General features: G+C 41.4%; 2 protein-coding genes across 4 annotated transcripts in view; one reads left to right on the forward strand and one right to left on the reverse strand.

The window, feature by feature from the left end:
* AP4B1 (adaptor related protein complex 4 subunit beta 1) overlaps positions 1-4,460 on the reverse strand; it is a 20,816-nt gene extending 16,356 nt beyond the window's left edge. The window contains exons 1-2 of one of the 2 annotated variants that reach the window (XM_072137641.1): positions 4,220-4,460; positions 1,271-1,408 (exon numbers count right to left, since the gene is read on the reverse strand). In XM_072137641.1, the coding sequence (XP_071993742.1) occupies positions 1,271-1,401 (131 nt within the window). In that variant the 5' untranslated portion in view covers positions 1,402-1,408; positions 4,220-4,460. The remainder of the gene's footprint in view (positions 1-1,270; positions 1,409-4,219) is intronic. The other variant, XM_072137639.1, reaches the window with a different exon arrangement.
* Positions 4,226-12,827, forward strand: DCLRE1B (DNA cross-link repair 1B). 2 transcript variants are annotated; one of them, XM_072137642.1, is made up of 5 exons: positions 4,226-4,469; positions 6,706-6,922; positions 7,314-7,479; positions 8,752-8,931; positions 11,506-12,827. In XM_072137642.1, exons 2-5 carry the CDS (start codon positions 6,734-6,736, stop codon positions 12,498-12,500), a joined length of 1,530 nt encoding a protein of 509 aa, XP_071993743.1. In that variant the 5' UTR covers positions 4,226-4,469; positions 6,706-6,733; the 3' UTR covers positions 12,501-12,827. The 2 variants fall into 2 exon arrangements, with proteins under 2 accessions (XP_071993743.1, XP_071993744.1); XM_072137643.1 differs by lacking the exon at positions 4,226-4,469 and adding an exon at positions 4,491-4,545.
* The last annotated feature ends 14,197 nt before the right edge of the window (positions 12,828-27,024 follow it).

Raw genomic sequence — 27,024 nt, forward strand, 5'->3', positions numbered from 1 at the left:
TAATTCCATATATAAGGCGCATCGGACTATAAGGCGCGGGGTCCGGGGGCGGAGCGGAGACCCGACGGGATGCGACGCCGAGACGCGACGGGGAACGCGGGGAAGGTGAGGGGGAGGTGGAGGATGGCAGCGGACCATACTTACATAGGTCCCCGCTACCGGAGACAGCAGATCTCCAGCGGGAACTGCAGACCACGCGGCAGAAGTTGTTCGTGCCGCGTGGTCTGCAGTTCCCGCTGGAGATCTGCTGTCTCCGGTAGCGGGGACCTATGTAAGTATGGTCCGCTGCCCAGCGCCATACATAGGGCGCACCGGACTATAAGGCGCACTTTGGATTTCCACGGAAATCCAAGGCTTTTAAGTGCGCCTTATAGTCCGGAAAATATGGTAATTTTAGATTCTTATGACCTTTTTTTTTTTTTTTTTTAACACTTATGCAAATGAGCCTGAGGGTCTCCTGCAAATGAGCCAAGAGCCCCTTTTTTGTTTTTAAATAAGGGTATTAGAAGAAGAAAGGCACATCCTGCCAGAGGGGGCACAAGCCTTCTTCCTGGTGGTGGATTTCCTTTAATTTATGGACATCTATGTTTTGATTTCTTTGCCAGTGTGGACTGGTGAGAATTTCATGTCAATAAGAACTTGCTAAATTTGGGGATGTGTTCAGTACGTACTCCTGGGGATTAGCTGGGGGGGGAGGGGCAAGTGCTCCCAATGTTTTAGGTACATGCAATACTAAATAACTTGTTATACTGTGTCCTGTTCAGCCGTGTATTACATAGTCAATTCGCCATAGCTCAAGGCTCTCTAGCAGCTGCTCACCACACTGGGTCACCGAGCTAGCATGCAAGGGTAAAAATGAAGGTGGGATGAGGGACAACCCCTATAAAGCCAATAAGTGACCTTGTTACATCATGTTCCCTGCTGCAATCTGAACAGGAAAATGTCTTTATGGATAAAGGTGTCTGTTATATATACATCAGTTCTGCCTGAGGTAGCCCTATGCCAGTTCTTTGAAGATTTGGAGGAATTTTATCCCTCATATGAAATGGAGAGTGGGTTTGTGTGGGAGAAAACACCTTCAGTTTAAAGGGGCGATTACTCATCTGGGTGTGATTATTAAATGGAGCTTTTAACGCCCAATGTAACATATTACAATGCTTCTAATAGTGAATATTGATGAAAGTAATTAAAACTAATAATAATGCACTTACTGAACTACAGTACAATGATATACAGTCATATCAAGACAAAAGTCATAGTCAGGTCTTACCGGATCACCTTGTGGATGATATTCCTGTATCTTAGTCTGTCTCCTTGGATGTGCGGATTAGAGAGGGCTTTCTTTAGCTCCCGCACAGCATCTTCTGAGCCCAGATATGGCATTGTAAACACAGATCTCATACACAATCTAAAGGGGAAAAGTAATACATTGAATTTCTTAAGACGAAAATGAACATTTTATTTACAATAATTTAATTTGTCCAATTAGTCATTATACTTCTAAATTTATTCCAATAGGTAACAAGTATAGACGGGCTAGATTACACCCCGCGTGGCTTACAGCTACAGTTAAAAGGGCAATTAATGAGAAAAAGAGGGCATTAAAAAAATATAAATCTGACGGGTCACCTGAGGCTTTCAATACTTACAAAAAACTTACCAAAATCTGTAAAAAGGAAATCAAATCAGCCAAAATACAAAATGAAAGACAGGTGGCTAAAGATAGCAAAACAAATCCCAAGAAATTTTTTAAGTATATCAATGCAAAAAAAAGGGCCAGAACAGGTTGGACCCCTTTATTCCGAAAATGGGGCATTGGTGACTGGAGACCAAGAAAAGGCAGAGATACTTAATAGCTTTTTTTAGCTCCGTTTATACAATAGAAGAAAGAACTTCTGACGTGGGTGGTACCAGTGCGGTTCATGCACCCTGTAATATAGTAGACTGGCTGAATGTAGACATGATCCAATCTGAGCTCAATAAAATCAATGTGTACAAGGCTCCTGGACCAGATGGGTTACACCCCAGAGTTCTTAAAGAACTCAGTTCTGTTATTGCTGTACCGCTGTCCGAAATGTTCAGGGATTCCGTAATGTCTGGTGTGGTGCCAAGTGACTGGCGCAAGGCAAATGTGGTGCCAATATATAAAAAGGGCTCTAGAACTTCGCCAGGCAATTACAGGCCTGTAAGCTTAACTTCCATTGTGGGGAAAGTATTGGAAGGGTTAGTAAAAGACAACATACAGGAGTATGTGACGTCACATGGTATAATAAGTGACAGCCAGCATGGGTTTACTAAGGATAGAAGTTGTCAAAATATGAAGAGGTGAGCAGATGCCTGGATGGAGGAGCTGCTGTAAATATTGTCTTCTTGGACTTTGCAAAGGCATTTGACACTGTCCCTCATAGACACCTGATGGGTAAAATAAGGTACCCCAGGGTTCTGTTCTTGGCCCACTACTATGGATCCATAAAAAGGAGGCCCTGGAGCTGGAGAGGGTATAACCTAGAGCCACAAAAATGATAAGGGGTATGGAGGGTCTGGATTTATTTAGTCTGGAAAAGAGACGACTACGAGGGGACATGATTAATTTATATAAATATATGAATGGTCCGTACAAAAAATATGGTGGTAAATTGTTCCAGATTAAATCAAATAAAAAAAGACGACTCGGCATTGTCTCTGGAGAAATCAAGGTTTAATCACCAGAGGTGACAGGCCTTTTTTTAACTATGAGAACTGTCAATCTGTGGAATAGCCTGTCTCAGCCGCTGGTCACAGCAGGGACAGCAGAGAACTTCAAGAAAGAACTTGATGCCTTTTTACACCTAAATAACATTGATGGTTATGTTATATAGAATTGTTTCCCCTAAATTCCTTCCTTATCCAATCCCTTCCCTTCCTTGGTTGAACTTGATGGACAAGTGTCTTTTTTCAACCATATAAACTATGATAGTATGATACTTTTAAGTTCCTAAAATGAAGAGATGGTGTAAAAAAGCTATATTTCCTCATATTTTTCTGCAATCATTTTGTGCAACCTACTGAATTCAAGATGAAAGTGGGAACTTAAACTGCATCTGGTTTGTTTTGCTCAGAATTAATTTTGGAGCGTCTTTTTCCAAGTATTTATGGACCTAGCTGTAAATCCCGGGGGGAAGGATTACAGGGCTGCATGTATATATCAGATGGGGTCCTTTGTTTGCGGTCCATGGGTTACATGTACATTTTCTTTTTTGGCTTTGTGTTCCTGGCTTTTTTCTTTTTCTGCTGGTCAGATGTGTCTTAGGTGTTTTTCCTTTATAATATATGTTTAGTTCAGGTCTTTGGTGCCCAAACAGCTTTCCCACACCTGCCAAAAGCAGTTATGGATTTGAGACTTTTTACAAAAAAAAAACTTTAACATCTGGAATCAGGTGATAACTCAGAGAACACTGCTGGAAACTAGACAATGGCGGATTTTGAAGGGAGGTTGTCTTAGGTGCAAAAAAAATTTCAAAGAAGTGCACATGCGCCTCAAAAAAAGAAGCAAAGCCGAAACAAAGGTACATGTGCCCCCATATGTGTCATAGGCGTGTGAAGCCACCCACATGCTGATGACAGGAAAAGAGATTCCCTGAGCAGCAGTCAGGCAGGAATAAGACCTATTCAGAATTTTGGGGCTCTGGAAATCACTGCCGTGTATATAAACCAGTGGAGACATCTGCTAGCTCACCTTCCCAAAATACACTGGGTGTAAATCCCGCGGATATGTGTAAGGTAACATATCCTGTGGGATGCGCCATGGGTGCGGTCACACATGTCGCTTGCGTTGCGTTTACAAGCGCAGTTCCTGGGTAACTGCATCCATCGCTTTAGTTCAGGAGATCTGATGCTATGGGTTCAGTGTTACATGTAGTGTGAAGTTTAGTCATGGCCTAAAAAAAAACAAAACGGGTCTTTTCATAAATGGCAGAGTTTATAATGTTACTTTACTGCTACATGTAAACAGGTCTCCATAATGCGACTGATGTCTGTGTTACACCAAGAGCATCTCCTCCAAAAAGCGCATCCCCTCACATTTCATCCCTGCAGCACTGGGGGTCTAGTGCCGATCACCATGCTGTATATAACTACGTGACAATCTTATAATGTCCAGACTATTTTTTTCCGTTTTTGGAAGCTCCGCCTTGTTCAAAACATGTTTGGAACGATTTTATGGAAATCAGACGGGTCTTACCGAGGATGACCGATCTACCGGCGTATACATCGCACTTCCGGGATAGTAAGACAGGAGCAACAGAGCGCCGGTAATACTGATCTAGGACTGAATAGCGCATGCGTGAAGTGTAAGCGGGAGCGCAACTCTATGCCAGTATATCCTCCCTACCTGCCCGGTGCCTGTGATTATGGGCAGGACGGGGATCACTGACAGCACCTGGACGAGCACCCCGGGCTGTCCTATTACTGGCGCTACATCCGCTCACTAGGTAAGACGAATGAAAACTTCTTCAGAGTGACGAACTAACCAATCAGATGGCAGCTCTAAGTGGTGAAACATGAAAGGTGCCGTGTGATTGGTTGCTACAATTTAGCATTATATTGCGGGCGGGAGATATACCTTGGTTATTATTACAATATGGAGGTGGGTGCATCCCTAATACCAACCAGGATATAGTGGTAGTAGGGCTCTCCCATAAGTGTAAATGTACAACGTGAGTTGGCTCACCAAACCACATCCCTAAACTTCTCACCACACCACCTTTAACCTGATAAAATTGGGTTAAAAGTGGAGTGGTATGGGTGAATGACTGGCCTGTGGCTCCCTATTACACATATATTCAATAGGTAGCAGTTCAGGAGCCAGAGGAGCCGGCTCTTCTTAGTAAGCGGAGCCTAATGAGCCAGCTCACTAAGAAGAGCCGGAATTCCCAGCACTACAGCACTGTTCTGCAACACTGCCCAATGCTCTAGTTGTTTGGTGCATGTATGAGTTTTAAGCATCTTACATTTACAAGAGTAAAAATGCTCAGCACCCGATATAATAACTAACAAAGATTTTTACATATACTCCCTTTATGGCGAGTATAAAAACAATACACGTACAATACTTACAAATCGTTGGGGTAAACGGAAACAAAAAAACTCTTGCTATGGAAATAGGTAGAAGTTCCTTCCAGTCTTCTAATGTATAGAATCCTCAAACTGAACGCTGGCCATGTGGCCATTTCGATAATCTAAAGCCAGGAGGTTTTTGACCCCCACCCTGGGCTGTGATCACTATGAGGGAGAGTTTTTCTATCCCCCCTCCCATCAGAGAGGGTAAAACCCCATAACTTTTGATTGGAAGATGGTAAACCGTGGCATTGCTTCCAATCAACCGGGTACCTTATTACGATTACCCCATACTAAACTTGGGATGTCTAAGCCTGACATTAGAGGTGTTCTGCAATTGGCTGGGTTCCCCTGCTGCTGGGGTACTGATACTCGATCCAGTAGTGTATTTTGTTCCTATAACTGTCCAGTGTAACTGGGGAACTATAATTATGAATTATGCCCCAGTTACAGCTATGATATTCCCTTCATCTGAATTTTGGAGGGAAAGCAATACACAGGTTCCCTATTCCTTTGATCTCTTTGTCTCCAGAGCTGAGCTAGCAGAGGTGTGAATTTCTGCACTTGCTCTGTGGTCAGAGCAAGTGCAGAAAGTGGTGTTGGCTCCAGCTAGTCCAGCTATAACGGCAATTAACATTTGCTTATCTAACCAGTCATAAATTTTAAAGAATAACTGTAAAGGTTTTTATTTTTCACAAATCAATAGCTCTTGAGATGTAAAACAACTTTGCCTATTATCTTGTTTACCTATATGCATTAGTTTCTTTGCTATAGTCCTCAGATTACCTCATTGCTGTAATGGCTGCCTCCTCTCCATGTGCTATGTGCCTTATGAATCCATATGTTGTTTATACATTGTTTCTGGTGTTTCTTGGGAGGAGGGGAGTTGCTGCTGCCTCCTGCTCACAGAGGAGGTGGTCATGTTTCAGTGAACTTAGCAGAGCTGGATGTGTATACAGATGTCTCCTGCACAGAATATTGAGGTACAAGATCTCCCCTGTTCCCTATCGGCCCCTCCATCCCAGTCTGTGATTCTACCGAAGTCTTTCTGTCTGTCACTGCTCTTTTCACTGCAGGAATCACATATAATAATTTGGTAAAATCACTGTAACTTTACAGTTATGCTTTAAGGAGACGCAATGAAAGAAAAAATGCAACACAAGCAAATGTCCAGTGGTGTAATATCACTGGGCACAAGACATACCATTTTTTAAAATAATAATTGCAAAAGGATTTCCAATAAGCATGTCACTTTTGTTTTTGCAGCTGCTTCTGTTACTAATTTACCAAAGCCATCAGCCACAGTACAAGGTCATCACAAGTCTCCCATACTGGGAGATACTCCAGTAGATCTTCCTTCTAGCTGGTGAGGGGGATACTGAGTATAGGTGCTGACAGGTGTCAAACTGCTTTTTGTTATGAACATGTAATTTGCCCATCCCTGTGACTTCTCAATAGGATACAATTATCTGTATAGAGGGATCTGCTTTTGTGGTCTGTTTTTCACATCAAAAAGTTTTTTGGATTGTAATAGACAGCTTTTTGGCACCATAAAGCTACATTTTCTTTATGTTATTTGGACTACCTCATCCATTTTTTTTTCTATTGCAGACCTGTGTAAGGTGCTTGGAGATTGATAATGAACGGTACACTTATTCCTAACACACCCATAGCTGTGGACTTTTGGCAGATTCGAAAATGCAGCCACATCCGGCTCTTTTTTCTATCTCATATGCACAGTGACCATACCATGGGGTTGTCTTCTACATGGAAAAATCCACTCTACTGTTCACCAGTCACAGCCAGGATCCTTAAACATAAGTTGCAGGTACCAGATGATGTAGTGTATAATAAGCTAATGAAGTATATTGCCTCTGTTTGGAGTCTCATGATCATCGTTGGCCCCATGTTGCATGCTTCTGTCTTGAGGTACAATAAACCAAAGCCTCAAAAAGATGCATTCAATATGTGGATAATCTGTCTTGTGCCACACACAGTAGACAGCAGGAAGTTCTGCGCTATATTCCTCTGTAAGGAGTTGTTGTATGTATGCTGCAGTTTGCAGTAGGTATTTACCAGGTGTGTATAGCACTTCTATCCTAAAAGGTAAATTTGGCTAGAATTTTTACTTGGGAAATCTTTTTATTATAGTATTGTTTGAAGAATATTATATGCACTGTATATTTGAATAATAATAAAATATTATGATTACTTCTCAGGTAAAAAACAAATTGATCAATCCATTAGAAGTTGGAGTATGCCATATGCTGCCTTTGGATGACTGTGGAATTGAGACGGTAGCTGTGACTCTAATAGATGCCAACCATTGCCCTGGTTCTGTTATGTTCCTGTTTGAGGGATACTTTGGTACTATCTTGTATACAGGTATATTTGATGTCTAGGCTTATATAACAGCAATTTTATGCAATATTTTTGTTGTTTAAAGGTTATCAATACAGAAAGTTTGGACAATTCCCTGTTATACACACTTATTTGAGCTGATATCTTTTAAACCAAAGCAGAAACTGAAAATATTTGAAATGCTACATGACCACTTTCCTATTTGAAAAATAAAAACTTGCCCTTGTATCAAGCTGGGGGACATGTTGAGGCCAAAGATGAGTATGTTGCCTTTAAAGGAAATCTACCATTAGGATGAAAGATTGTAAACCAAGCAAACTGACATACTGGTGTGTGTCCCCTTGGAAGGATATGCTCTTCATTTAGCTTCTTATGCCTTGTTTTTAAGAAAAAAAGCTTTATCAATATGCAAATGAGCCTGAAGGGCTCCAGGTCTTTTTAACACCTTTGGAGCATGGAGCCCCTCAGGCTCACTTGCAAAAATTTTAAAAGCCTTTTTTTGTAGAAACAAGGGCATAAGTAGCTAAAAGAAAAGCAGATCCTGCCAGAGGGGGCACACACCAGTATGTCAGTGTGCTTGGTCTACAATCCTTCATCCTGGTGGTAGATTTCCTTTAAAAAAACACCAAGTTCTCCCGTCTAAGGGACAACATGGCTACACATATGGAAAATTATCTACACAAAGATGCTTTTTTTTTTTTTTTTTTTTTTTAAAATAACATCCAATTGAAGAAATGTGTGTATGTGGCAGATGAATTACATTTAAATGCCCAGATAAGGACATTTTTAATACTCCCACCTATAGAATCAAATCTTATTACATCAACAAACGTGGAATGTTGAGTTCCTGGACAACTAGTGCTCCTTTGTAATTCCTAGAGATTTGTACGTCACTGGCCCAGATTTATTATGGCGTTTTCACCAGTTTTCTCTCTGACTTTGCACTAGAAAGAACGTGCAAACTGTTTGCACGTGAATTTATAAAGTTTCTGCGCCAGTTATGTGTCTAACTAGACAGAAAAAAGGGGCATGTTAATGCTTAGTCGGACCGAGCACCACAATTCTGCGGTATAAACAAAGTGCACCAAAAAAAAAATTAGTGCACACTTCCAGATCAGTGCCGGATGCGCCAGATTCTTGAAGAATATGCACCACAATTCATGAAACTGCAGTTTTCACTGTTTTTGATAAATGTGTCCCACTGTGTAATTATGTAATTTCTTTATGACTTTATTTATGCTGTGTTGTCCTGTACAATGTTTCATCTCCAGTTGACCATTTTGCTCTTGATTGTAGGTGATTTTCGATATCACTCCTCTATGCTCTCGTATCCTCCTTTAAGAAACTTAAAGGTCGATGTTCTGTATTTGGATAACACAAATTGTGATCCTGAACAAAGGCTTCCATCCCGTCAAGAAGCAACTGAACAAATCAAGGAGTTAATTGAAAGGCATCCACATCATGACGTAATGATTGGTAAGATGACCGCTAAGTAGTACGGCGCGTGGGGAAAGGGATTAGCATTGCTGCAAAAAAAAACTAGAAATGTTGGCATGTACAGCCACATCTATATTGGTGTAAGTATTATTATGGTCTTGAGTAGTGACCACGAGTTTAAAAAAAGCTAATACCGTATATACTCGAGTATAAGCCGAGTTTTTCAGCACAAAAAATGCTGAAAATCGACACAAAGAAAAAAAAATCAAAACTCACCTTTCTGGCGCCCCCTTCGGGTCATCTGTGCGATCCGTCGGTCAGCGGCAGGTCCGTGCGATGTCACTGGCACTGACATCATCCGCTGCAATAGTATTGTGTACACTCTGATGTCAGCGGCTGCGGCTGATGTCAGCGCTGTGTGCGGCACGGACCTGCCGCTGACATGACGCTTAAAAAAAAAATTCAAAACTCACCTTTCCGGCGGCCCCCTCGGGTCTTCTGTGTGATTCTTCGGTCAGCGGCAGGTCCGTGCGATGTCACAAGCACTGACATCAGCCGCTGGCGCTGCAATAGAATTGTGCCTGTCAGCAGCCGCCACACACTGTGATGTCAGGGGCTGCGGCTGACGTCAGCGTTGTGCGCGGCTGACTGACAGACAGGAAAGGTGAGTTTTTAATTTTTTTTTTTTTTTTAATCAACAGGGCGGGGGTCCGGGGCACAGGGGCTGGCAGGCTATTGACTGGGGCACAGGGGCTGGCAGGCTATTGACTGGGGCACAGGGGCTGGCAGGCTATTGACTGGGGCACAGGGGCTGGCAGGCTATTGACTGGGGCACAGGGGCTGGCAGGCTATTGACTGGGGCACAGGGGCTGGCAGGCTATTGACTGGGGCACAGGGGCTGGCAGGCTATTGACTGGGGCACGGGCTGGCAGGCTATATATCGGGGCACGGGCTGGCAGGCTGTGTACCGGGGCGCAGGGGCTGGCAGGCTGTGTACCGGGGCGCAGGGGCTGGCAGGCTGTGTACCGGGGCGCAGGGGCTGGCAGGCTGTGTACCGGGGCGCAGGGGCTAGCAGGCTGTGTACCGGGGCGCAGGGGCTGGCAGGCTGTATACTGGGGCGCAGGGGCTGGCAGGCTGTGTACCGGGGCGCAGGGGCTGGCAGGCTGCTGGTTATATACTACTGGGGGCTTGCTGGCTATATACTTTGGGGCAGTGACCAATGCGTTTCCCACCCTTGGCTTATATTCGAGTCAATCGGTTTTACCAGGTTTTTGTGGTAAAATTAGGGGTCTCGGCTTATACTCGGGTCGGCTTATACTCGAGTATATACTTACATACTTATACTTGCATAAATCAACATGTCCCAATACTGCTTTTGGAGAAAGGGTTTTTTGTGTTTGTTTATGGGTGGAGTATCCTGATCCCTGCTGTCTTTCCACACTTGTCTGAGATTAAGCTGCACTACACTATAAGTACATCAGGCACATAGGGGCTACATATTCAAGTGTGCAATGTTGTGCTGCAAACTACTGATTGATGGTCCATTGTTTGTGGCTCATTTGTCATTGGGACGTGAAGCAGATGACCTGCTGACAGACAGAAACAAAACTGAGCCACATATGAAATTTTGTGCCTTCTGTAGATGCTTCTATTCACAGCTGTATTCTCCCCCACAATCAATGCAATAATTAAATTAACTTCAAAAGTTTAGATTGCTTTCAAAGGGATTTTCTAGTATTCTAAAACCCCTAGGGAGCAGGGGTTGGGAAATGAACAAAGCATACTAAAGGCCAGTTCACATCTCCATTAGGTCTTCAGTCGTTTCTTTCAGTTATTTTTAGCCCAAACCATGTGCCACAGAACACACAGAACAGGTGCAAGTCTTTTAGAGATCTAGTCAGTAAGGACATTTTAGGTCAGCGTTCTATGGAAAAGTATTCTGTATAGGTCTCATTTTAAAGGGCACCTACCACCCCGATTCTACCTATAAAGGTAGAAGGGGTGGTAGGTGGATGAATGGGACGTGAGGATAGCCCTTTTTTTTGGGCTAATCCTCACGTCCCGGGTGTCTTTTAGAAAACTTTATTGCAGGGATATGCAAATTTTTTTTTATGCGGCTACTGGGGCGTGGAGTAGCCGGACATGAGGCTACTAGTCACGGCTACTCCACGCCCCAGTAGCCGCGTTACTCCGCCTACCAGGTAATCTTCGGCGCACAGCTCCTGGTAGCTGGTAGCAGAACGCAGGGGACCCGGACAAGGGCGCGCAGCTAGCAGGAGCCAAAGATTACCTGGTAGGCGGAGTAACGCGGCTACTGGGGCGTGGAGTAGCCGCGACTAGTAGCCTCATGTCCGGCTACTCCACGCCCCAGTAGCCGCACAAAAAAATTAGCATATACCTGCAATAAAGTTTTCTAAAAGACACCCGGGACGTGTGGATTAGCCCAAAAAAGGGCTATCCTCACGTCCCATCCATCCACCTACCACCCCTTCTACCTTTATATGTAGAATCGGGGTGGTAGGTTCCCTTTAAGGTAAGATTATTTCATACAATATAACAAAAATAACAATGCATTGTTTGTAATTTATTTTTGTTCCCCTTTGTATATTGCAGGCTTGTACAGCATAGGAAAGGAATCTCTTTTGGTTGATTTGGCAAAAACATTTCAATCTTGGATTGTTGTGAGTCCCCAGAGATTGGAATTGCTCTCGTTATTAGAGATAGAAGATGTTTTTTCATCAACCCACGGAGATGGAAGAATCTGTGTTGTGGAACAGTCTGAAGTAAATTACCATAACATGGTGAAATGGAATTCAGAACATCCGACCATAGCTATCCTCCCCACCAGTCGGAAAGTAAAGGTCTGGCACAAAGACATCCATGTGGTTCCATATTCTGACCACTCATCATATGAGGAACTTATTGAGTTTGTTTCCCAATTAAAACCATCCTCCATTATTCCAGTGGTTAAAACCAAGCATTGTTTGTTCCATTTTAGACCGTACCTGAGTTCTGAGAAAGCAATTCATTGTGTAGAAATACCAGATTCTGTTAAATCGTTTATGACTTGTCAGAAGGTAGAAAGTAGAGTAGAGCCCCAAAAGCTTAGAGCTTCTATTAAGAGAGTTCCTCTAGGGGTACAGTTTGAGCCCACTGAAACAAATTTACAATGTGTCGCAGACCTTGATCGAACTGGTAAAAACTCAGAGAAGACACAAAATGCCAAACGTGGAACCCTTAGTCCGGACTATGGAGAGGCACTAATACCATTGACTGAATCAACCGTTCTTTCATCTGATACAAAAGACTGTACGTTTCCATTGACGGTGTCTGAAATCTGTGAAATCTCTAAGAATGCGTTTGAGATGCCTTCTGCAATCTCATCTCCACAGGACATGAATGTGACAGTTATCTCCGATTCCTCTGTTTTATGTGAAAAAACTAGATATGTTATCAATCTGAATAGCTCTTTAGACCATATGTATAAAACTTTTCCGTCTGCAAGGATTAGCAGTGGTTCAATTTTGCCCCACAAGAAACGGAAAAAACTTGACTCGAGAACTTTTTTTTGGCAAGTAGAAAGATATTTCACAGGTTCTCATTTTTAAGGTATTTCTTGCTTTTGGGAAAATATGGTGATCCTAATAATTTTATAACTCCAGTAAAGGGTTCTTCTTTCTACCCTTTAATTTGACTCTAATCACCCCATTTCCTAGTCTGCTTTTCACTGAGATGCCGCACAGTGCCACCTGTCATTGCCACCGGTGATGCTGTGTAGACAACATGTTTTTACAAGTGTTGTGGCAGAAGTTTTCTACTATTTGGCAGCTGGGTTCCTGCAGCAACGATCACAGTTGGTGTTAGCACTGATCTTGGCACTTTAAGAAATATATTTTATATAATATTAAAAAATAAAACTTTTTTTTATAAATTTATATCATGGAACTGTGCTGATCTGCAGAATGTTAACTTCGGAAACGGTTCAATTGCATTATATTGTCCAATTTTTCTCCAGCTTGCTTATAGATTGCATCCAATACGCAGATGAAGTCTTTACCCTTTTAGCGCTGCCAGATACATAAGGAGGCTATGTGTATTTGACGGGTCACAAACAACGGATCTGAAGTGTTTGAGGTCCTCTCACGGAAAAGACTGCCTGAGGTGTACACTCGAGTAGCAATAGGACCTGCTTTGATATGTGCAGACGGGCAACTCAACTCGCAAGTGGGGACAAGGAAACAACTGTTGAGTATATGAGCCAATAGAAATAAATATGTAGACAGTGCATTACAATAAACTGAATACATTTTTACAACCCCCTTTGACCCTTTCCCTGCCAGACGTTTCTGAAAATTTTGTTGCGTTATTGGCCAGATCAATTTTTACAATTTTGACATGTACAAATAAACCCGAAATTACAGCATAAAGAAATATACTGAACCCCAACAAACCATATATTTTCTGCATGCAGACACTTGCTCCATTTCAATATTGCATTAATGAGTTTATAGACATAGGCACCTTTTGTGCAATTTTGATTCAAAGAGTAAAATTTTATTTAAAAATTGACTTTGATGGCAAAAAAATGCCCCAAAGAGAAAATAATTTGCTTTGATTTCATAGATCTTAAATAGTCATATGTTCACATGAATAAATAAACGTAAAAGCACAAACTGAAAGCGCCAAAAATCTGCGTTTCAGCTACACATTTTAAGACCGCCACATCCTGCAAAATGTAGCGAAAAAAAAAGTAGTCACCCTTAAACCTATATATGTTTTGAAAGCAGACAACCTGACTATTGGATTTGTCTTGATTTACTGCTGACAGCTTGTACCACCATTATGCAACTTTGTGACAAACACAAATTATTTTTAAAACAAACATTGAAAATGTAATGAACACAGAAATCATGCAATATTTGGGTGCATTCCAAAAATACATAACACACAAAAAAGGTCCTAATCTGTCAGAAAACACATCCTACCATATAAAAAATAACTTTAATACACACAACCACCTTCATGCAACTTTGCAGCAAACAGTCATAATATGCAAAGATTACATGAAAATTAAACATTTCCACATAAATATGTACAAATCCAGACTACTTGTATAAAGAAAATGTACTTTCCTGAAAACGGTAAAATATGAGAAGTTCATAGACACCCCACATGTATATATTGATGAGAATATGCAGCAAAGGGAACATTAAATACACAGGGGGTGCTAACTATTTTTAAAGAAAATTGTACTAAGCTTCACACAGATATATTTTTGTACACTCCCTTACACAATGGTAACCAAAATAAAAAGCTATATATCGTAAACCAAGCTAATGAGATAACAAAGGTCACTTTAGATGGGTGCAATATGTGTGCCATTGTATTAGCAGTGCAGTAATGGAACCTTCTGCGGTTCATAAGAATTAGAACGCCATTACGTAAGTGTTAATAGTTGAGTGATAGTGTGAAATTAAAACTTTATTTAGGAACGTGTGTGTTTTCCGTTTTACATGTAACATTTTAGACAAGTTCTGGGTTGCGGTGTTAATATGCAGCCATATTAGCCAATTCAGAGGGCTATAGCTTTAGATCCATAGCACCTAGAATTTAGGGTTCTTTTCTCTGAAAGGGGGGGATTTCATATGAATTTGTGTTTCTAGGTGCCAAGGAACTGGAGATATTAACCCCTTCACGCTCCGCGGCGGATATATCCGCCACGGAGCGCAGTGACTTAGCGCTCAGTGGCGGATATATCCGCCACGGCGCTTATGCCGGCTCGGCTCTGGATCAGAGCCGAACCGGCATCGGGAAACACGGGGTGCCGATCGCGGGTGCTTAACCCTTTAGATGCCGCGGTCAGCGCGACCGCGGCATCTAACAAGTATCTGGGGGGTCTTTCCCCCACGATCGCCCCCCCCGAACCGTTTTCGGGGGGCGCCGATCGTTGCTATAGTAACTCTGGGGTCCGATCTGGACCCCAGAGTTACTAGCAAGAATTGCCAGTAAGATGGCGTCTGTGACGTCATCTTACTGGCAAAGTGCCAGCCTATGCAAGTGCATAGGCTGACACTGATAATACTCTGCAATACATCAGTATTGCAGAATATTATCATGAACAAGCAATCAGATGATTGCTTGTTCATATCCCATGGTATAAAAGTGAAAAAGTAAAAAAAAAAGTTATTCAATAAAAAAATAGTCATAAATCACTAAAAATGCCCCAAACCCCCAAAACATATAAAGAGACATATAACTCAAAAAAAAAGTCTAAATCATAACACAAACCCCACATATATAGTATCACCGCGTCCGTAACAACCCGTAGAATAAAAGTAAATCATTATTGAACCCCCACGATAAACGCCGTAAAAACAAACTGTTATAAATCCTCCAAAAATTATGATTTTTACCTTTTCAATCCCACAAAAAATGCTATAAAATGCGACCAAAAAACCATATGTACTCAGACATGATACTGGTGCAAAGTACAACATGTCCCGCAAAAAACAAGCCATCAACCAGCTCCGTAGCCAAAAACGTAACAAAGTTATGCCACTTGGAAGATGGCAATACAAAAATTATAGATTTTTCCCCACATTAGGGTTTTGTTTGACAAATTTAGTAAAACGTAAGAAAATATATTCATGTCTGGTATCCCCGTAATCGTATCAACCCATAGAATAAAGCTAACATGATTATTAGTCTATACGGTGAACACCAAAAAAAAAAAAGTCAAAAATCCAGTACAGAATTGATGCTTTTCTACTCCTGCCCTCAAAAAAAGTTCCTAAATTTTCAACAATAGGTGATACCAACCCCAAAATGGTAACAATGGAAAAAGCATCTCATCCCGCAAAAAAAATGCCGTCACATGGCCCCAATAACGAAAAAGCGAAAATTTTATAGCCTTCAAAAGGGGCCAATGAGGAAACTAAAATCCTGGCAGCTGCAGCGCCCTCCTTCCCTTCTGCGCCTTGCTGTGCGCCCATAAAACAAGTCACAGCCACATGTGGGGGGTCTTTGTACTCAGGAGAAATTGCAGAACAAATTGTATGGTGGGTTTTCTCTTTTTATATTTTGGAAATGTGTAAATTTTAGTGCTAAATGAACGTATAAGGGAACAGTATGACCATTCTAAATTTCACCTCCATTTTGATTCAATTACTATGAAGATCTCAAGGGGTTAACAATCTTCGTAAAAGCTGTTTCTGATAGCTTGAGGGGTGCAGATTTGAAAATGGGTTGGTTATATCGGGGGTTTTGATGCTAAATATGTAAAATTTCATTCAAAACTGTATTTATCCCCAAAATAGTCAATTCTGAAAATCCGGAAAAGCGATATTCTATTTGTAAGCCGCGTGACATCAAAATAAATTATCCAGACATTTCAGAAATTATGAAAATGTAAAGTAGACAAATGGGAAATGTTATTCAGCAACTTATTTAGGTGGTAAATCTATCTGCCTGAAAACGCAATGATTTAGAATTTCGAAAATGGCAAATTTTTCAAAAAAGTTATCATATTTTCTTTTTTTTGTAAATAAACGCAAAACTTATCTGCCAAAATTTACCACTAAAATGAAGTACAACATGTGGGGAAAAAACAATCTCAGAATCGTTTTGATAAGTAACAGTGTTCAAAAGTTATAACCATATAAAGCGAAGCAAGTCAGAATCCAAAAAATCGGGCTGAGCCTTAAGCTGTAAAATGGCTGCGTCCTTAAGGGGTTAAAGGGGTATTCCCATTTGGGCATTCACATTTAATTCATTTGCTGTATGTAAACATTTCTTCAGTTTGTTGTTTTAAAAAAAAATGTTCCAGCGTGAAGATAAATGTAGCTACGTTAAGCAAGATAGCTTCCTCAGATACGACCACCCCACACTTTGGCAGCATTGGCCAGACATGTGCTATGGAGCCCTGCCTGACTACCTGGATTCAGCGTTCATTATCACAGGACGGCTGTGGGACCTGCAGTAACTCCTGGACATATCATATACAAAAAAACCTTTTTGTTTCTTTGTGCAATCACTCCAGACAGAGGTGGCCATATACAAGGACCCAGTCCTTGTTTCTAAGGGACCACATTACAACATTTATGAGAAATAATTTTCACACAGGTACATTTTTTAAAATATCATCTAATTGAAGAAATGTATGTACAGTTAGGGCCAGAAATATTTGGACAGTGACACAAGTTTTGTTATTTTAGCTGTTTACAAAAACATGTTCAGAAATACAATTATATATATAATATGGGCTGAAAGTGCACACTCCCAGCTGCAATATGAGAGTTTCCACATCCAAATCGGAGAAAGGGTTTAGGAATCATAGCTCTGTAATGCATAGCCTCCTCTTTTTCAAGGGACCAAAAGTAATTGGACAATGGTCTCTAAGGGCTGCAATTAACTCTGAAGGCGTCTCCCTCGTTAACCTGTAATCAATGCAGTAGTTAAAAGGTCTGGGGTAGATTCCAGGTGTGTGGTTTTGCATTTAGAAGCTGTTGCTGTGACCAGACAACATAAGGTCAAAGGAACTCTCAATTGAGGTGAAGCAGAACATCCGGAGGCTGAAAAAAAGAAAAAATCCATCAGAGAGATAGCAGACATGTTTGGAGTAGCAAAATCAACAGTCGGGTACATTCTGAGAAAAAAGGAATTGACTGGTGAGCTTGGGAACTCAAAAAGGTCTGAGCGTCCACGGATGACAACAGTGGTGGATGATCGCTGCATACTTTCTTTGGTGAAGAAGAACCCGTTCACAACATCAACTGAAGTCCAGAACACTCTCAGTGAAGTAGGTGTATCTGTCTCAAAGTCAACAGTAAAGAGAACACTCCATGAAAGTAAATACAAAGGGTTCACATCTAGATGCAAACCATTCATCAATTCCAAAAATAGACAGGCCAGAGTTAAATTTGCCGAAAAACACCTCACGAAGCCAGCTCAGTTCTGGAAAAGTATTCTATGGACAGATGAGACAAAGATCAACCTGTACCAGAATGATGGGAAGAAAAAAGTTTGGAGAAGAAAGGGAACGGCACATGATCCAAGGCACACCACATCCTCTGTAAAACATGGTGGAGGCAACCTGATGGCATGGGCATGCATGGCTTTCAGTGGCACTGGGTCACTTGTGTTTATTGATGACATAACAGCAGACAAGAGTAGCCGGATGAATTCTGAAGTGTACAGGGATATACTTTCAGCCCAGATTCAGCCAAATCCTGCAAAGTTGATCGGACGGCGCTTCATAGTACAGATGGAATGGGCGGCATGGTGGCTGAGTGAGTAGCACATCTGCCTTGCAGCACTGGGGTCCTGGGTTCGAATCCCACCCAGGTCAACATCTGCAAAGAGTTTGTATGTTCTCTCCATGTTTGCGTGGGTTTCCTCCGGGTACTCCGGTTTCCTCCCACACTTCAAAACATACTGTTAGGTTGTTTAGATTGTGAGCCCCATGGGGACAGGGACCAATGTGACATGCCTGTGCAGCGCTGCGTAATCTGTGTGCGCTATATAAATAAAGAATTATTATTATTAAAGAATTATTATGGACAATGACCCCAAGCATACAGCCAAAGCTACCCAGGAGTTCATGAGTGCAAAAAAGTGGAACATTCTGCAATGGCCAAGTCAATCACCAGATCTTAACCCAATTGAGCATGCATTTCACTTGCTCAAATCCAGACTTAAGATGGAAAGACCCACAAACAAGCAAGACCTGAAGGCTGCGGCTGTAAAGGCCTGGCAAAGCATTAAGAAGGAGGAAACCCAGCGTTTGGTGATGTCCATGGGTTCCAGACTTAAGGCAGTGATTGCCTCCAAAAGATTCGCAACAAAATATTGAAAATAAAAATATTTTGTTTGGATTATGTTTATGTGTCCAATTACTTTTGAGCTCCTAAAATGTGGAGTGTTTGTAAAGAAATGTGTACAATTCCTACATTTTCTATCAGATATTTTTGTTCAACCCTTCAAATTAAACGTTACAATCTGCACTTGAATTATGTTGTAGAGGTTTCATTTCAAATCCAATGTGGTGGCATGCAGAGCCAACTCGCGAAAATTGTGTCACTGTCCAAATATTTCTGGCCCTAACTGTATATGGCATATTACTTAAATTAAATGTGAATGCCCAGAAGAGCATTCTTGGGTATACTGCAGTTGGGAGTAATTTTTATTGCTCGAAATATCTCAAGATTCCTGACACCTAGTAACAGAACAGAGTTTTTAGGTGCCAGGGATCCAATGTTATGGCCCCTAGAATCCAGAATGCTAATGACCAAAGAGGTGCTACCCTGTGAGGACATATGTGATACATCCTTGGCAGGGAAAGTGTTAAGAATGAAATTTTTATTTTACCGATGACAGAGCTGTACAAGTACTTGTGCACAAGATCATAGTTTTTGTCCATGTGCTATATGCTAATTGGATAGTAGGGTACAAAAACTATGTTCATATGCATGAGGACTCGTACAGCTCTGTAATTGGTAAAACAAACAAAAATTGCATCATTACATGTGGTTGTCAGCATTTATTCACAGTTTGTTGCACTGCACCATGATGAGGTCATTATCAGATCACTTCCATCATCCATCCCCTCCAGTCCTATCCATAGGTGTACCTTGGGAAGCAGCTCTTAATATTACTGCATTACTCATCTGCCTGGGTTCTGTTTAGAATATAAGGCTTGCAACAACCTCCCATTAACTCCAGTGGAAGAGGGAGTCTGACACAGATATTTCTAGAATCTGTGCCAAAATCCTTCATGAGAAGTACATTGAGCCTGTGCATTCTCAGGACGCAAACAGAACTGTGGATTGTTGTTTCTGGCCCACAAGTCGTCGGCGTGTGAGGTCTGCTCAAACATCGAAAAGACTGCTTGAGTCTCTCATCCAGCTGTGAGTCCAAAAAATACATAGGACTGTGTTCTGTACACTGAAACAACGGCTAGCACAGTCCAAAACAACGATTGTGCGCAGGAGGCCTTACAGTGTTCCATAACAATAAAACATTCCTAACTTTTAGTGCAACAATTGCCATTCTGTAGGATGTGTACATAACTTTTACCCTGCACATGTTTTCTGCCATATGGGTCAATACATGTAACATAAGTCTGGCTTATCTGTCTGTTTTTTGGGACTTTTCTTGGCTTTTCTTCTGATGTATCTTTGTGTTTTTTCTTATCGATACATGTGACATTTGGTCTTTTAGTGATTTTGCGACTTTACTAAGGGTTGCAAAACACACTTTAGTCGGACTGTTCAACGTCTTTGGCAATATCTCTCTCTCTCATATTTTTTAATTTATTGTCTATAATGAAGGTTCAACCAGCTTTTTCGGAATAATAGTTTTTATATGTGTGAAGATTATAATGCTGGCCAAATCTTTCTTATTTTACTAAACCATAAACAGCCTAAAAAAACGTTCAGTATACTGCTGATAAGCACTTTTTTTAGATGGCTAAAAAAAATTAGGTGGTTTGTGTATAACGTATTTTTCTATTTAATTTTTGTCAATAATTGCAAATAAAATGAAATCATATTCATATCTACCTGGATATATAATGCATGCTACTAAACAGTGTATGAAAAGGAGGTGGCATTGGGTATAAGAATATGGTAATTGTTTTTCTAAAATGAAATTTAATTTTTTTTTTTCTCCATGGCAGTTGAGTAGTTTATTTTATATTCTTGTTTCTTGTATATGAGTAAATAAGTATGTGTGTGTGTGTGTGTATAAGTACAGGCAATCCCTGTGTATCATTTTTACAATAAAGGTTTCCACACCTCGGTTAGCATCTGGAAAATTCAGCTGATCGGATATGATATGGAAACACTTCCCCTTTTTTTGTCTCGTGTGTTTGGTTGAAGCGCGACCGGATAGACAATTTTATCGGGTGGTAGATGGAATCAAATGGATTCTTTGTCCAATAAAGGAGCAAAAGTTCTTTATTAAAAGAAATGGCTCAATCAAGCATGATATAGCAGGGGCACTTACTCATAGGTCCAGGGGTGTTACCAGAGCTGCAGCTTCACAGGCTGTTACTCTATGCAGGAGCACGTTCCCCCTTCCATTGTGTGTGATTACAGCAGACAGAGAGAGGGGGAAGTCGGAGATGATGTAACAGCCTGTGAAGCTGCAGTACTGAGTGGCTCTGGTAACAACCCTAGGAGCCATTCTGGCTCATCATTAACATAATTGTAATAGTTAATTTTAGAAGGAAAGACCATGGATAAGAAATATAAGAAGTGCATGAATAAGTGTCCCTGGTTTACCATGCTTTATTTTGATGGTAGATTTCCTTTTAAATAAAGAAACTGATTCTGACTGAGCCTATTGTCTGTTGTGTAGCACTTCAACCACAAAAACTACTTCTGTTTTATTACGACTGGCCCCACATTGCCCAAAAGACATTGAACCCCCGCTCAAAATAAGTATTGTGCCTACAGCGCAAGCACATAAGATAAGCAGATCCAAGATACTTCCTACAGTGACGCTTCATCCAAATGTAAGTACATTCCTTCTTACCTTCCTACAGTGCCTCTCGCATCTCCACTTTTCCCTTTCTATAAAAGGTCTCACTGATGAGATCCAAAGATAGTGGGATAGATGTATCGCACACCAACGTGTAATATAAACCCAGCCCCTGATGCCCAGACAGGTTTATCTGGCACCTCCAGCCTCCTGATATATCCAGTGGCAATTCGAGAAGTAATTGCAACTATTTCAGGGTTTTGTACAACAGAAAACTGGCATACAAGTTCTGACCTTGATCTCCCCTCCCCCCAGTGCGTACAGATAACATAAACTTCCAAAGGATCATCCGATACTAAAACACTCGCCCAATTCAGTCTAAATAATAATCTACAAAATCCAGATTGGTAATGTATATGTAAATGTGTCTCTTTTGAAACCTGAAGCCTCTCCTTGTTCACAGCATGCTGACCTATGCTTTACATATATACACAGCTGCCATCTATTACTCTGTTTCAGGTCGTCGATCGCTCTTTCTCTCTCCTCCCAGTCCATCCACACTGATGAGGAGGAAGAGAGGAGGAGGATGAGTCATAGTCTTCTGCTACAGCTCCTCCTGTTCAGCAGAACTCAGATATGTAAAGAAAGCATGGAGGGCCTGCACACACAATAAGTAGAAGGACTGCTGAATCACTTGAAAAACAATCAGGGATTATCTACAAGGTAATAAAGGCACATGGGCAATTTATGTAAAACAAAAATGACCAACCCTTTAAATTTTAATCAACTACTTATCACCTGCTCAATACAAATCTGGATTCACTTGATAAATATTGTGTAAGTAGGCTAAAGTCAAAAGTAGAGTAGGTTGGCAAATGCCAAAAAACAAATCTGCAGTTAAGACATAAATATGCCTGAAATCTTACATAATTACTATGGATAAATTCTCCCCATGGTGTCATCCAGCAAAAGGATCCTTGGTGTTATCTTGCAATATCAATGTAGGTGGTAAAATTGTGGTTTTTAGGATTTTCAGAAAAACAAAAGATGAGTTATAGGTCCTGCTTCAGCCAATCAGTGGCCTCAGAGGTGCCTGGCTACGTTACCTGTGGCTGAAGTGAGTCCAATGACGTCTGGTTGAGGTGAAAATGCTGGAGACTGAATCGACAATGGAACTGGGAGGACCCAGAATTCATGGGAACTCCTCCATAGGGTTTTTTGCTATCCCTACCAAACATTGTCAACTCTTCCTATGTCTTTTTGGGTAAATAGATTGAAATACGTTTGGCCTGGCATATATTCTATTGGTTTCCCCCACTGCTGGCTTTTACCCAATACAAGTATGTACCATTTACATTTGTGTTCACTGTGAGTAACTTTGAAAAAAATAGTGATAGTAGAGAATGGGATTGGAGAACTTTGTGTTGAGCTCTATAGGTGCTGGGCACCCTATTCTATCTCTTACTGGCACCACATGGAATCACTGTAATATAAGTGACTCAACAGCACTTATTTTATCTATATCATTGTGCATGGAATGTGGCAAATACTGTATATCTCCTGCAGCAATTGTAATTCCCCTTCTTGTAGTTTTCTCAACGGTCACAAGATGGCAGTATATACAACGCTCAGCTGTAGCTCTAGGCCAGTGATGGGAAACCTTTTAGAGATAGAGTGCCCAAACTACAACAAAGACCCGCTTATTTATCGCAAAGTGCCAACACAGAAATGTAATTTGTGATTTATACACCCTTCTCTGTCACAGTTTTCATTGATACCAGCACCCTGGGGGCACCAATAAAGCAGAAAATAGTCCCAGGTAGAGCTGTCACTTTAAAATAGATCTGTGCACAGCAAGTCCTGGGCCGTCTGGGACTGTAGGAAGATACCTGGAGTCATCTCTGGTGATGGCCTGAGTGCCCACAGCAAGGACTCTGAGTGCCACCTCTGGCACCAGTGCCATAGGTTAGCCATCGCTGCTCTAGGCACTGCTGCACACTGGAGCTCAGCATGTGTGATGTAACTTAATTGATCCCTGAGAAAATTGCAAAGACTTGAGACTTATTTTACCTTAATTTAAGCAATAGTACTAGATAGACCACCACGACTACCTCTACCAGCCATGAATTGATATCTAAAGAGTTGTCTAAATGGACATTTAGGCATCTGAGTTCTTCACTCCCTTGTCCTCTCGGAGCTGGTGGCTGGGGATCTACCTGCTGTGACTCCTACTCCCCTCTGAATGGAGCTTCTATGTTATCAGGTAGCTTGTAAAGGAGCATGTAAAAGCTCATCCACTTTTTTTCTGAAATGCCTTGCAAAGATCAGGCCTTTGGGTTAAGTATGAGCCATTCTGATCTAGATACCAAAGTCTAGATCTTCTTCCCCAACTGGAGGTTGCATTGTGATAAGATACAATGTCCAGTGATCATAAGCATCTTTGTCTTGATCCCAGTGGAGGACAGCGCCATGATCAAGATGAAGAGAAGCTGATGTGAGTATTTCTAGGTTTTTGTGTCTTTGCAATGGTTGATTTCCTTTAATAATTGACCCATTTAATATACTATAGCATTTTTATATTCATTGCATTACATAACACTTTTCTGGGGAATTAGGATGTATTAGAAAGTGTATGATGACTAGTGCAAAAATGTCAGAGGTCTGGTCCACTGAGGTCTGTTGATAGTTCATAGATTAATTGGAATTTGTTCTAAAAAATTTCCAACCAAGTGCATAAATACTTCAGCGCCCCCCACATACACACATAATAAGCAGGTTCAGACATCATCACATTCATTGTGAGGTGGGGTTCCCAGTATTAGTGGAGCTGGTATTGTAGTAACATGTTCACTTATAAGTAATGACTCGGGAAGGATTACATTAGATGCTAGCTTGTAACGCTATGTAACTACCTGTAAAACATGTCAGTGGTGACAGACGTCTCTGCGTTATCATTGTGACATGAGCAGCTTGTCGGGTTGTACCTATTTACTATACTGACAGGCGCCGTCTTGCATTGTGCAGAACATACAAGGTACACAATCACGACAGGCTGTATCCCAAGGCTAACAGTAGGCAATTATTGGAAACATAAAGGAGACCCTTTCATTAGAGGTAAAATGTCCTCATGATACAATCTAATACACAACATAGAGAACCAGAGTTAATAAATGACTTTATTGATAAAACAAATCCAAAACCGTTGTTTACTAAGGCCATTCCACATGAACATAGCAGGGTTTAGTGAAATAGTGACATTTTCTATCAGATTTCAATCAGTTGTTCTCAGTTTGTTTAGTGTCAGTTTTTCCTACACTATTTTCATCAGTTTTTACTACATTTTGCATTGCATGCATGTGAAAAAAAGATTGATGACTGTCATTTATCTGTTTAATGGTTATGGGTCAGCAAAAAACCCATTGAAATCAGAGTGCAATGCATGAAAAACACCTATGAGAACCACACTACATTTTTTATTTCATTTCTTTTTCCAGACATGGCTGTTCATATTCATGCTTTGTGCCTAATATTGCAGCTTAGATTTCATATTGAAATACAACATTTCCTGACTTGTGTCCCGCAAATGAGAACAACTATGGAACAGGACCTTCTTACATATGGCCAATATCAGTAGGGCATACATTGTAGGAAATACCCACAAATAGTACATTTTGGAACAAAAGTTACACAAAAAGAATGCAGAAGTACCAAAAATGATTTAATCTTTATTATAATCCATTAAAAACATACAGTATCTTACAATTAATTACTTATATTTACAGTCCCTGTTCAATACTTTTGAGGCAGTGAGATGTGGAAAAGACCAGTCACATGATCATAAATCCAGTTTTGGGTAAGCAAAGTGAATAAGAGATCAAAAATCATGGAAGCCAAACCGGGAGCAGCAGCATGTTAATCTTTTTTTGTTGCAGGTTTTCAACCTTTGTAATAGAGAGATTGAAAGCAGTCGTATACCAATAGCAATTGCTAAGGCAATACTCCGCCACATGCAGCTGTGGAATTCAGAAAAGCCCGTACAGAAAATCAGCAGCTCCATGGGAACCACATTTCAGACATTACCACTGACAAAGTTTGTCAGTAATGCAAAATTCCTTAGCTTTTATTGGAGACGGCATAGCAGTGATTGTTATGGTGACACTGTGGTTGTTTAGTTGTCATTTGTAAAATGTAAGCCGGTTACAAAATGGGGCACAATGGGCGGTATTATGAAGAACCCTGTTATATGGAAGTTCTGTAACAGTAAGGCTAAATTCAGACAAACGTGTGCCCGCCGTACCGTAGCACGACGGACACACGTCGGTGCCGGGCAGAGAATGCAGCCTAAGTCCACTTTCACACTTGCGTTGCAGATCACGTCAGAGTCTGATCAGAGCACAATCAGGGTTTGGTCAGTGAAAAACTAACATTTTTTATCAGTTTGTTCAGTGTCTCAGTTTTTAAAGAGCGTTTTTTGGTGTTTTCAATGCATTTTCAATGAATTTTTCACGCAGAGGCAACGCGCATGAAAAAGACTCATGACTGTGGTCTATATTCTCTATGGCAATTGATCAGTGAAAAACGCATTGTACTTGCAGGTGTCTCCGAGTGCAATGCATTTTGGATGCACTTTCATAGACTTGAATAGCGCATTTTTCACTTGCGTGACTTTAAAAAGTAGAGCATGCCGAGATGTTTAAAAAAACCCATTTGACAAAACCCCTTGAATACATTGCGAGTTCTGCACGTCAAATACATGATCATGAAAAAAACCACAAGTGTGAGAGGGGCCTTAGTAATGTAAAGGCGCTATCATTATGGGTTGCACTACTGTTCTAAGAGCAGTGTGGAAGTCTCATTGCACTGTCCATCTGGTTTAAACTAATGGAAATGAACATGATAGGTTGGCTGTGCTCTTATGCGAAGACACCCCAAGTAAGTTGTGTAATGTATCACTGTTATGTTACAATTGCTATGGTACATCTGGGCTGGAATTGTTGTATGTTGATGAAGTTGCCATTGTTAACCTCACCTGCCGACGACACAGGGGATGCAAACAACAGTTCATGGGACTGTCAGTAGTTATCCTGACAAGTTGACATTCACTTTCTGTCAAGAAAGACCAAGAGATTACACAGAAGTCTATGCATAGGGGAAAGAAGGGAGCAAGTTCTAAGTCACAGAAGTTAGGTTTTAGACATAAGAATTAGGGTTCATTCACATGGCTCTCTGGGGGGATGTATATGCGGCCGCATATGCGTCCCCATAGACGGCAATGGCGGCCCAGCAGCAGTACAGTGCCACACAAGTGTGGCACCGTTCTTCACAGGGCTGGCTCCAGGTTTAAGTAGGCCCCTAGGCGCCAGAGCCTTAGTGGGCCCTTTTTCAGAAAACTCATGTCCCAGCACCACACTGGCTTCCCCCAGTAGCCACACTGTCCCTCTCCTCGCCATGCAATAGCCACAGTGTGCCTCTCCCCGCCATGCAGTAGTCACACTATCCCTCCCCCGCCACACAGTAGCCACACTGCCCCCCCCCCATAAGGCACACAGTACCACCCCCATAAGGCACACAGTCCCCCCCATAAGGCACACTCAAGCCCCCATAAGGCACGCTGTCTCCCCTTCCTCATAAGACAGCACACTCCCTCCCCCT

This window comes from Engystomops pustulosus, chromosome 2 (assembly GCF_040894005.1).
Source record: "Engystomops pustulosus chromosome 2, aEngPut4.maternal, whole genome shotgun sequence".
NCBI classification, from domain to species: Eukaryota; Metazoa; Chordata; class Amphibia; order Anura; family Leptodactylidae; genus Engystomops; species Engystomops pustulosus.

What these genes read in the sequence shown, in the direction of transcription:
- DCLRE1B (XM_072137642.1), top strand. Translation starts at nt 6,734, where the DNA reads ATGAACGGTACACTTATTCCTAACACACCCATAGCTGTGGACTTTTGG. An exon ending in TCCTTAAACATAAGTTGCAG is followed by an intron (nt 6,923 to 7,313) that starts GTACCAGATGAT and finishes ATTACTTCTCAG; the next exon opens with GTAAAAAACAAATTGATCAA. An exon ending in TGGTACTATCTTGTATACAG is followed by an intron (nt 7,480 to 8,751) that starts GTATATTTGATG and finishes TCTTGATTGTAG; the next exon opens with GTGATTTTCGATATCACTCC.